The sequence below is a fragment of the Lipotes vexillifer genome, unplaced genomic scaffold (assembly GCF_000442215.2).
Source record: "Lipotes vexillifer unplaced genomic scaffold, Lipotes_vexillifer_v1.1 scaffold216, whole genome shotgun sequence".
Lineage (NCBI taxonomy): Eukaryota > Metazoa > Chordata > Mammalia > Artiodactyla > Lipotidae > Lipotes > Lipotes vexillifer.
The window spans coordinates 2585327-2597502 of record NW_006779100.1 but is presented as its reverse complement, the minus strand read 5'-3'; the positions used below and the strand labels follow the sequence as shown (position 1 = coordinate 2597502).

At 37.8% G+C, this 12176-nt stretch overlaps 1 protein-coding gene across 1 annotated transcript in view; it reads right to left on the bottom strand.

Moving 5' to 3' along the window:
* Positions 1-450: 450 nt before the first annotated feature.
* NLK (nemo like kinase) overlaps positions 451-12176 on the bottom strand; it is a 155891-nt gene continuing 144165 nt past the window's right edge. Inside the window, exons 8-11 of the mRNA XM_007452402.1 lie at positions 10788-10874; positions 5506-5704; positions 4492-4585; positions 451-2251 (exon numbers count right to left, since the gene is read on the bottom strand). Coding sequence (XP_007452464.1) covers positions 2197-2251; positions 4492-4585; positions 5506-5704; positions 10788-10874 — 435 coding nt within the window. The 3' untranslated portion in view covers positions 451-2196. The remainder of the gene's footprint in view (positions 2252-4491; positions 4586-5505; positions 5705-10787; positions 10875-12176) is intronic.

Sequence of the window (12176 nt, the reverse complement as noted above, 5' to 3'; positions counted from 1 at the left end):
CTTCTTTAGCTGGAGGTACCTTTGGGATGCCAGGGGCAGGAGGCAGAAAGGAAGAGGAGGGAGGGGTCAAGCCCCCTTAGCAGTCTCCTGCATCCAGAGCAGCTCACTTTTGTTTAATATAATGGACTCCATTATATTGATTTCACATGAAAATAGGATTCTTTGCTTAAAAAAAGTTTGAAAACCACTGGATTAGACTCTATAAAGTCTGGAAAGACTTTCAAATTGCATATATTTAAATCACAATATCTTTGACATCAGTTAACTAAGTTTCCAATATGTTTTTGGCAATCTAAATTCTGAGAAGATTAAAAAAAACCCCACAACTAATTACCTCAAAGATTGAAATGGAAATATAAATAGGTCATGTCTCCAAACTGCAAATCAGGATACAAGCTGTACTGAAGAGAAAATAAAGGAAAGGAGTTGAAATAAAACAGGTGACGCCTCTTTTTCAAATGTCACATTTAATGTTTTCACCACTGTACCTCAAATCTACATTGTACAAAGTGACCAGTAAGTGTGCCACGGCAATTGACCAACCTCTGAGATTGTACCTTTCACACCAGTGTCTTCTTGGGCTCTTTTGATACTAAACACGTTTCTCATTCAAGTGAATTGAAATGCTTCAGTTGGGTTGATTCTCAGGAGCCTCATAAAAAAAAAACAAAGATATTGCACCATCTTTGTTTAGTAATTCAATGTTTGTTTCTTTCACAGCAAATAATTACTTCATTGAAGTTAAAACTTCCAAACATAACTTATTAATAGTCTTCAAATTCAGCTCAGATCACTCAAGATGAAAATACTCTGCTAAATACAGATAACTTACAATAACTTTAACAGTTAATTGTCCATAACACACACCAAGGTTTTTCCTAGACCAATTTTAAGACGATCCATTAGTATTCCTTGTACAGGTGAAAAACGATCTTCAATTTTCTTGTCTTTTTATTTTTAATATAAAAGTTGGAAGGGACATTCAAGTTTCAAGTCTCCACATTGAACTTAAAAAAAAAAAAAATAGTCATCATCAGCATGTGGAGGTAAACAAGCCAAGTTGTATAACTCCAGGAGGTAGAGGCCTTCAATTTGTATTCATATATACATATGCACAGAAGAATTCAGTGTTCCAACAGAAAAAAGAATTTGTCAAAAAGTAATAAGTTATTTACTACTGTGACATTTCAAGACTCCCACAGCTTTGCCTAAGGACACAAACACATTTGACATAATTCCCTATGTGCCTTTTTTTTGTGGCTTAAATTTTTTTTTTAATTTGTTTTTGTCTTTTATTTATTTTTTTACTGTCCAGTGCAGGAAAAGTCTCACAAAATTTCACAGACCTAAAATGTGCAAGCTAGTTCTCTCTCTATACAGCAATGTTGGGATTCTTTTGAAATTAGCCCAGAAATGAATTATTTACACACATGAAAGATGCATGCTTGGGGGTTCTTTTATGTAAGAAAGAGCAGAAAAACTTCTAATAAAAATAGATTAAATATATATATATATATTTATACTGGGTAAGGAAAACAAAAGTTTAGTCTCTCCTAGTCACAAATTCATTCTCTCTACCAACAACATTGGATTTTAGACAGCACACATCACCGTCACGGCTCTAATGAGAAGCTAATTATAGGGCTTGATCATTAGGTGGCATGCCCCTCCCCCCTCCCCCCTCCCGAGGTGCAGCCACGATCAGCTCACGTGGCTCCATGATTGGTCGCAGGCAAGGTTTCCAGATTCTTTCGTTTTAGAGAACCCCAAATTTTCAGGAATGGCTCAAATATCAAAATGTATGACTGTCCTTTGTGTGTGTGTGTGTGTGTGTGTGTGTGTGTGAACAATCTCACTTCATTTTAAAAAAAGAAAAACAAAAAAACACAAAACCCCAAACTCCCAAATTTGGTTCAATTCTCTTTTGTTCTGAGGTGAGCCATAACAGCTGCACTAAATTCATAAAACATGTGCAACTCTGGGTAAAATATTTTTCTTCTAAAAGCACAACCACTTTACAAGATTAAAAGTCTAGTAACATTTCTAAATATTATTCATATCATACAAGTAGTGGTTGTTAATTTAAAACTTCATTAGTAAAATTACAGTACAAGCATGATTAACCTCCAGAATTGCAAATCCCAGACTCCAGTGGAAAGCTACATTACATCTTCAGTAGTACATTATCTTCCACCGTCACTCCCACACCAGAGGAGATGGGGGCATCTCAGACGGCTGAGCAACAGTGGAACTGGAAGAGAACAGAGACACGGTGAACCGGTTGTAGCACCACAAAAGGCAACAGGGCAATTCACTGCTGCCTGTTTTCCCCCTTCCTTTAAAAAAAAATTGTAAAGTTCATTCCTGGATTTTTATTTGTTTCTTTTCACTTCTCTAAAGGTGCATTTGTTCCAAATTGTTCATGTAAGGATCTGTATCTATAGTGAGGTGATATGGTACAGTAGCTAATGAGTGGGCTTGAAAGCAACACATCATTTACTAGTTGTATGACACCGAGCAAATTCCTTCATCTTTCCTCTCCTGGAAAGGGAAGCTATCCACCTCATAGGATATTGTGGTGAATAAATGAGATAATGTATGTTTTTCACAGTGCCTACTTCATAATATAAATGGTAGCTATTATAAATAATAATGCCTATAAATCAGTCGGGAAAATAACCTTAAAGGATACAGAATTATCCACTTAAAAGTAGATTCTCGGGCTTCCCTGGTGGCGCAGTGGTTGAGAGTCCGCCTGCCGATGCAGGGGACGCGGGGTCGTGCCCCGGTCCGGGAGGATCCCGCGTGCCGCGGAGCGGCTGGGCCCGTGAGCCATGGCCGCTGGGCCTGCGCGTCCGGAGCCCCCACACACCCCAAAAAAAAAAAAAAAAAAAAAAAAAAAAAAAAAAAAGTAGATTCTCAAAATAAGGTGATTTTAAGTGGGGACCTATTTTGAATGAGCCTCATAAGCATTCTTTTATTAAGTTTTAATTGATAATCATTTAGCACTTGTTATCCACAGATCTGTTTTATCAGTTATTTCACATGTCTGTCTAATGTTGCCAAGATTATAGACTTGAGGGGGATGTGTGTCACTTTGCTTCCTGGGGGCCCAGGATAATGAATAACTTGCACCTGAAAGGTATTAAAACACCTAATTGACTCTTAGGGAAAAATATTAAAACAAAGTAATTTTAAACTACAGGGAAGTAAAAAGGCAACTTAGTTCCTTCTTTCTACAGAAAAATACATGGAAGGAATGAAAGTCACCTGATTTTAAAAATTATAAACAAAAATTCTTGACCTTGGTTCAATAAATTCAATCAGCTTCAACACTATATCAAGGCCAATTAAAAGGAAAGTGAAGGGAAGGGAAAGACAAGCAAGGAGAGGGCAAAAGGAAAGGCAGGAAGGCAGGAAGCGTGTGGCCTCTCAGATCAAAGCCTCCCTTCGTACTGCTCTGCGATACCTGAGCCAGACCCCTGTTCACCTTTTTCCTTCGCCACAGGCCCAATGATGATCACTGTCAACAGAGGGCGCTGAAAGGGCACTGCAAGCCCTCTTTTTTTTTTTGCCTTGGAAGGCCCAGCTTTGGTCTACCCAAACGTTCTGGCAAGTTTCTCTCCACCTAGCAGGCTCTTTGATGGATCAGCTCTGCTCACCCCTTATGTAAAGTTTCTTCACCATCATGCTGTGTTCCTGTGGCTCCTCTCCAAAGAGGTCCACATCTTATTAGCCTTGGGTAGAGGGGCTTCCTCTAAGCTCTCAACTTCTCCCTTGTTCACTCTCCCTCAGTCCAGAGGGAGTACTTGCTTTCTGCATTTGCTACTTTGGACTCTTCAGAATCCTCTTGTGTGCCTTTTAGTAGTTAACCATCTTTTCCTAGTTAATGCTTGTTATTAAATTTTCCCTGTTCATATTACTGGGTGTGGTTTCTTTCTCCTGACTGGACCTTGATTGATACAAGGAGTTAGGGAAAAAGAGATGGAGAAGGTAAGGACAAAGAGAGATCAAGAGAATGACGCTTTCTAGGTTCTGAAGGAGGTTTATAGCTCTATAACCAGCAAGACTATTGGTTTCTCTTTAAACAGGATACACCAGCAGTCCACCTATAAAACAGAATTTTCTTGCTTGTGGTTATTATTAAGGTGGTGGGGATGGCAGTGGGAACTGAGACGACCACGTGCAACTCCAGGACAGTGGCTGCCGCGCTGCTGGCAGAGGAAGATCCCCACGTACCTGACCAGGCAGCGTAATGGGCATCTGGGGAACTGCCAAGGCAGCCACAGTGAACTGGAGCTAGTGTAAGAACAAATGCTTACATTTTTAACATGCTTTTGACTAAGCCAGAACTCACAACAGAAACTTTCTGTTGGACCTTTTATCTATGTTATCTAATCTAAACAAAACCAGAAATATGCTGAATGACAAACTCACAATGGCATCCTTTCAATTCTAACAAGAAAGTCAGAATTACATCCATATAGTTACCTAATAAAGCTCTTAAAAGCAGCAGACTGAGGGTTGATGCAGAGAGGCACTCTGTTTCCTTTCTGCTGTTCCAAAATGAACTGATGAATAATTTCTGCGGAGAAAACAAATATCATACAACCCACGCCAATTTGCAGGCCTGGGAGCAGCGGATTCTCAGGTTAACGCTAGTCAGCATCTGAACGGCATTTCCTAGTGGTTTAGTTAAACACACATGTCATCTATCAGGCAGAATCCAGTGGAACTTTTCTGAAACCAAAATGACAGGTGCTGCTAAACGTAGGCAAAACCCCCCAAAGTGCCATTACGGAGGTTGGAAACCCCCTGAGTGGGAGGTGTAAAATGGTCTATAAATTTGAGGGTGACTCCACTGGGTTGGCATTATAAATGAACTCTTCTAAATTGCTGGTAATTATTGCCTTTTTGAAAATCACTTAAAAAACCTCAGTTGGTATTTAGGTACATAGTTTCAGGCTGGTCACTTTGGGGACTACTCTCTTCTAAAATGTCCTAGAGCAGACACTTAAAACCACTCACAATTCTGCATGTCTTTACCCGGCCCCCCAATAGGAGATCGTGTCAGGAAATTTTATGAGCAGACTATCAGAAATCCCCTTCTTGTCATCATCCAAGGAATGATTCCCTCAATGGATGTTTATCCTTTTAAAAACTCTGCACGTTATATAAAAAAGTCCAATATGTATCATTCCATGAAATCACACTGAGTGAATACATATTAAATATACTGAGTCACATTAAGTAAGTCAGCTTTGAAAACGAGAACAAAATGTTCATTCCTCTGCTGGACCTTCCCCTGGATATAAAATCAGTGTTTTTGTAACACACACAGCTTTCTTGGCATATGTGCTCCGGACAGACAGCTGTATGCAAGTTTGTAAAACAAACATATAAAGGAGCTTTGATCTCCATCCAGAGCTCAGCTTTCCACAGCCACATAACAGAAAAATGTTACCAGTCACCCCACCTGGCGGAGGGCCAAAAAAGGAAACTCACCTTTAACCTGTCGGACAGAACTGAGGTTCTTCTCAAAAGTGTCATCAAACTTGGGATTGGTGATGGGCTCAAAGTCACTGGTATAAACTCTTCCAGTAGAGGTGGAAAAGCAACATTTACACATACACGTGTGATATCGTAGTCGCCCTTCATCTAGGTAGGGGTGGGCTAAGGCATCCTTAGCGGATATTCTTTTGGACTGAAATCAAATTTAGAGACCAGCACATCAACACTGCAGATAAACATGACTGTCCACACAGGATCTTTCACGAGCCACAGTGACTGCTTTACACAGCTTATACTTAATTTATGGAACATCCTGTGTAAAGGGATAATTGCGGACGGTGAGGGTAAGAGAGTAATTGAATTTGGAGGTGGGTAACGTAGCAGTAGAGGGAGTATATGACGTAAGACAACAAACTACTGTGATAAACCACCATACGCCACCAGAAAGCACTCAGAAATGATCCTGCTAAGATCCTGAAAAGTTCCTACCTTGAAATAGATATATGCAGGGTCAAAAATGACAAATATCATGACATTCAAATATGTAATGCTTTGGAAGGGATATATTTACATTTAAAATAACAGTTATATTTTCTAAGTATGTCTGAGCATTTAGAAGAGATGTGATCATGGTGGCAATTTTACAAAGCTCCTTGAAACTTTTATCCTCTTGGATACCAAATCAACTTGGGCAAAAGCTTATCTGAAAGCTGCTGGAGTAGGCATCAGCTAATGAATGGCCTGTATGCCATGTTCTGATATCCAGCCCAGTGTGAGTATCAGCAGCCTGGGGTTTTCTGGCTCTTCAGATCAGAACACTTAATATACTAGTTTCAGGTTACATAAACCATAAACTTTTAAACTCATTTCTCCATGAAAAAAAGAAAAAAGCTGTCCCTCCTTTTAGCTCAGTGGGTATGTAAGTACTACTGAGAGAAGGTGGATTTTAAAGGATTTAAGGATGACTCAATAGTAGAGAGTAGAACACAAACTGACACTTTGCCCTGCTTATAATATGATCCAGCACTTCACATAACACAACTAAAAAAAAGAAAACCATCTGCACTCAAACCAAAAATAACTGGATCACCGCAACGGGTTCTGGTCCCCCAAATAATAAAATGTTAAATATTTCCCATAAACCTGGATTCCCTAAAAACACTTTATCTCTGATTTTTTGCTATGCTAATGTTAAAAAGCATGTCATGACCTTTTGGGATATGATAATAACAAGAGAAAGCTGCTGTTTATCCACCATGAGGAGATGAATGTAAGCTTCACAATCCTGGTTTTGTTCCTTTTGCTACTTGTCATGTTTTGTATTTGGTGATGCAGCCCTTCTGAAGTCTGACTCACTAGCACACTTAGCAACTAAACTTTTCCTTTTCTTCCTAAATGAGTCCAACTATTCCCAGAGGTTCCACTGGGATCAAGGTCTACTGTCAGAACCAAAAGAAACAAGACAGTACACCCTGCCTGGGTCTGGGCCCCGCTCAGTCCTCAGCATCTCTGGCCAGTCTCACGTGTGGGACTGAGCTCTTTGGCTTTTGCCCATTAAATCTGGTTATTGGCCAAGTCTATTTCTGTTTCTGACTGAGCATGGCTGATCGTGTCCAAACTGGTGGCAGCAGTGATTGAATCTGGGTTTTAATTTTATCAAGTCACTTCTGTCAGGTGGCAGATGTCAGAAATTGGGTCCCTGTCAGCTGCCACCAGCAGATGGAATCTGGTTTCACTGTTAGTCTTTTTTGTTCGTCTGGGAATTCTGATACTTCCTGAAATTTCAGATGCAAAGCTGAAGAGATTTTGGTGTTTTCCTAACTATGGATGGCACGCTCTGTGTTTGTATGTTCCTTGTGCACCAATATGGGGTCCTCTAAAGTGTCTTACCTAAGAGAAGCCTTTGAACAAAAAGTAAATCAAATCCCTAGCATGCAATGATCAACTTTCATTTCTCCAAACAAATTAAGGTCTCTTTGGGACTTCTGAAACAAGGCTAAAGAAAGGAGACTCGTTTTTTAAGGGGTATGAACACTGAAAAGAAAAACTGTCCTGTTAAATTGAGGAAAACAAAAATCACAAAATTTCTCAGATTTAATAGTGATGTTCTTTTGAAGGAATTGATGGTGCATAATTATGTCCTCTATGTCTTAATTACATCTTGTTTAAGTAATCAACATTTGTAATAGATACGGACACTTCACTTGTTTATATCCTAGATTTTGTTACTTTATCAAAATTGGCTCTTCTAGTTCTGAATAAGTGACAAAATTTTCCATTTTACAAATATAAATGGATGTGCTTCGTATACTTCTGAGGGGAGTTAATACATCATATTATGAGATCTCTTAAAATCAAATGGAGCAAACTCCTACTGCAACTGGCTTTTAGAAACAGTATCAACACATTAAAGACATATAGAAAGCAATGGAAAGATTTAAAACATGCTTCTTCCTTATGAATAAAATATTTTGGCTCTAGAAATTTTTGCTTGCTCAAGTTATAACTCAAAGATTAAAAAAAGCTTTAATTGGGAATTAAAGTAATACTGTTACTTGATTACTAGATTATGAAGTAGGCAAAATATTTCTCTTAAACAACTTACAAGTTTTAATATCCGGTACATAATTGTATAAGATAACTGTATACAAGATGACTCTTTGGACAAATCAGTCTGAGTTAATAGTTATAAAAATTTAAAAACACCTGTACAAATAATGCTAATACAATATCCTCATTTATATAAGTTTTAGGTTTGTTTTCTCATAAAAAGCCTAATCATTTTGAATTTGATTTTTTTTCCTACTGGTTTTGCTGGTCAGATAAACTAATATTACTCTGTCTAAGATTATGGAATTACAAATTATGTGTTAAACTAAATGAGATGAATCATAATAGGTAATGTGTTTCTAAAAAGAAATTAGTTTTTTGTATGCTACGAATCCTAAAGACTTAATGAGTCAACTAAAATTTCAATCTCCTAATTCTTAATTAACATTAAGACCTTACTAACATTAATTTGAGTTAATAAATGGTCTTTGGATATATGGACAACATAATTTTAATATACCTAGGCTCTTCATTAATACAGTATTGAGTAGCCATCGATGAACAGTTAAAAAAGATGTGCAAATACCTTTGGGTTAAAGTACATATGTATTGTTTTAAAGAACGTAAAAGAATGGGTGATGATAGGAAGATGTGTATGCAAGATAACAGTGTTTTTTTGTTTGTCAAGAGAAAAAAGTAAATAATTGTCTAAATTCCTAATAATTATTGTTGTGCTTTAAAAATATTGCTTTTAACTGTTTACTGCCTTTAGATAAATTATGGTCTCTTGAGATTTGTTTAATGTCATCACTATTTTGAGGTAATAAAACCCTCATTTCTTTCTTCTTAATGTATCATTAACCCTCAAATTTAACAGGTTAAAACCAGAATGAAACATTCTTTAAAAATGGTATCTAGGGCTTCCCTGGTGGCGCAGTGGTTGAGAGTCCGCCTGCCGATGCAGGGGACGCGGGTTTGTGCCCCGGTCCGGGAAGATCCCACATGCTGCGGAGCCAAAAAAAAAAAAAAAAAAAAAAAAAAAAGGTATCTATTTCTAAATGAACCCTCAGAACTAGAAAAAGAATCCTTAATATCAATCATAAACTAAATTCAGTAAGCATATGTCAGAAAAAAATTCCAGATAAATCATATCTCCTTCTTATAGATAAATCTAATTTGTAACTATGACCACACCAAAGGTTTCATTTAATTAGGTGTGACAATCCCACTGTTAAGGAATAAGGACTGCATTTCACATGTAGAACTGATGTCTAGAAGGCCTCCCAGGAAATATGCGTGGTATCCGCTGTACAGTTCAGGAAATTCCAGCCTTAGAGTTCCAGCCATGAGCTCCTGGCAGGTCAGGATCATAAATAAACATGGGATCTCAGAGAAAGAGGATACCCAACAGCTGTAAGTACTACTGCGGGAAAAACCTGGTACAGGTGAATTACACAGTTCCTCGTTCTTAATCTAAGTAGAACTAATAAAGAAAATAACATATTTCTGACACAGAAAAGTAAATTTAACCTCAGGGCCTTTAGAAAATCCTCAATGGGAAGACAGAAATTACCTCTGAAACCTGAAGTTCACGTGCCTCTAGTTTTGTTAACCATACAAAAGGTCTTTATGTATTAATCAACATCTCCTGTTAGCTACGCAGATAAACTTGTGAAATAAAATATCAAACTAATGACACTAAACCACTAGCTCATTCAGCAAATTACGTGGCTGAAACTGCCTTTAATGGCAGGAACTTGACCACAAGGAGAGACTGTGGGAACAAAAACTGCCACTTTGTCTTGCTTCCCATATCACTAAGTACCTCACATGCCAAAGTAAACAAACAAAAGGAAAACAAAAGCACCAACCAAACAAAAAATCCACTTTGCACCCTGAGATGTAATAAAAATAACCTGATCACTCTGATTGGTTCTGGTCCCCCAAATAACAGAACCCTGTTTCCCACAAACCTGGACTTCCTAACAAAACATTTTTATCCCTAATCTTTGTTATGCTGACATCTGAAGATAGTTCTGACCTCTGTGGATTTAATAATCATGTGAGAAAGTTGCTGTTTTCTCATCATGAACAAACCAATGTAAACATAACTGGTAATTTTGTGGGTATTTTTCCCCTTTAAATACCTGTTGTATTTTATATTTGGTGACTTCCATGTACTCTCGGCAAGTAAAATTTTCTTTTCTTAAATGCTTCCGTTTTTTAGTCTTCTTTGACAACAGTTATAGGCACGGATGCGAATAATGAATATTCTTTGGACAAATGAATAAACGAAGAGCTGAACTTTGCCCCAGAAGAGTCAAGTCTAAATATGGCATTTGGAAAAGCCACCATTTCAACAACCCAGAGTAAATATTTCCTTACGCAATACAGTGGGCAGAGCTTTTTCAAATAATGTTAAAAAATTTTTTTCCCTAATTCAAATTGGTGTCAAACTCCTTTTACAAATATTGAGATAAATAAGGATGGTACCGTTCCTTATCTCTCTTCACCTAAACTCTTATGTGTTAATACTCAAACTTCTGTGTGATGGGTGAGCATGATACACATGGAACTGGGGGCTGAAGTTTATCTTTTAAAAAGTCATTATTCATTAAAAAAAAAAAGTCATTATTTACATTGCCCATCTATTCAAAACCAGGATGTTTTTCTTAGAACACATATTTTAAATTCATTAAAAAAATATAAAAACAAACATTACTTACTGGATCAAAGACCAACATCCTGCAAAGGAGATGAACAGCTTCATGTGTAGCCTGGCTAGACAGGGTATAAAGTACAGGAAGAGATGGCTGTGAAAAAATAATTCAAATATGCAAGTGAGTGTTTGTGTAAGTAGATATGGAATACAGCCAATTTATGACAAGGTAAGTACCCAGCTCAAAAGGTATGTGCACATGAGTCTCAACTCAAAGGAAATGAGTATTCCCCTCATTAACCCGTCTTCAAAAGCAACAACTGTTACTTTCAGTGGCATATTTTATATTGCATGATTACCCATTGTAGGTCAGAGCACAGAAGAGCCTATGAAAAATGAAAGCTAATCCTGAAAATATGGAGCTCCTGTTAGCCTTATATCATACACGCTTTGGCAAGAAGGGAAGACCAAACACGCCTAAGGATGGGAGAAAATAAGATTTAAAACCTTGGCTACATGCAAGTAAACTGCGCAAAGTAGGCATGTGAACTATGTCTTACGGCAACATTACCTTGCTAAAACACTAAAGGAGCCTTAGGACACTCGGGAATTTACAGAATCTTCTAAGAAAGGATGACACCACTTTAGCACTGATTACTCACTCAATAACTGTCTTTTGTAAGTGGCAGGCATATCCACATGCCTATATCTAACCCTCTTGCACTGAGGCAGGGAGATGACTCTAATGACCTGAGAAGCCACAGAGCTTATAAAGCTTTTACTTCGCTGCTTGGAGAGTCAGGGGATGGAGCAGGTGAATGGCATCACTGCACTGTCTCTCACGCAAGTAACACTAAAAGGTCTCCTTATATCTCAATCACGGGCCTAGAATCCTACTATGATAACCACTAACATCAAGTATTTTACATATCTGCCTCCTTCCCTCAGTTAAGCCGTAGAGGAAAATTCTACAAGAACAACAAGACACCTCAGAATCATCAGGAGGTAATTATTCACCATACAGATGTTTTCCTCAGGATCAAGAGTAACAGGAGATGAGATGCAGGTTCTAGTTTACTAACTAATTAGATAAGTCAACATCCTGAACCTCAGTATCCTTAAGTATAAAATGAGGAGGTTGGACTAAATGATCACTGAAGTTTACTTTAGTTCTAAAATTGCATGACACTTGATAGGATTACTATAGGTAAAAAGCATTATGTGCACAGAACCCATATATAGTTGGCATTTAAATATTTGTAGATGGGAATTCCCTGGCAGTCCAGTGGTTAGGATTCCGCACTTCCACTGCAGGGGGCACGGGTTCGATCCCTGGTTGGGGAATTAAGATCCCGCATGCTGTGGGGTGCGACCAAAAAAGAACCCCCCAAAACCCATATATATATATATATATATATATATATATATATATATATATATATATATATATATATAT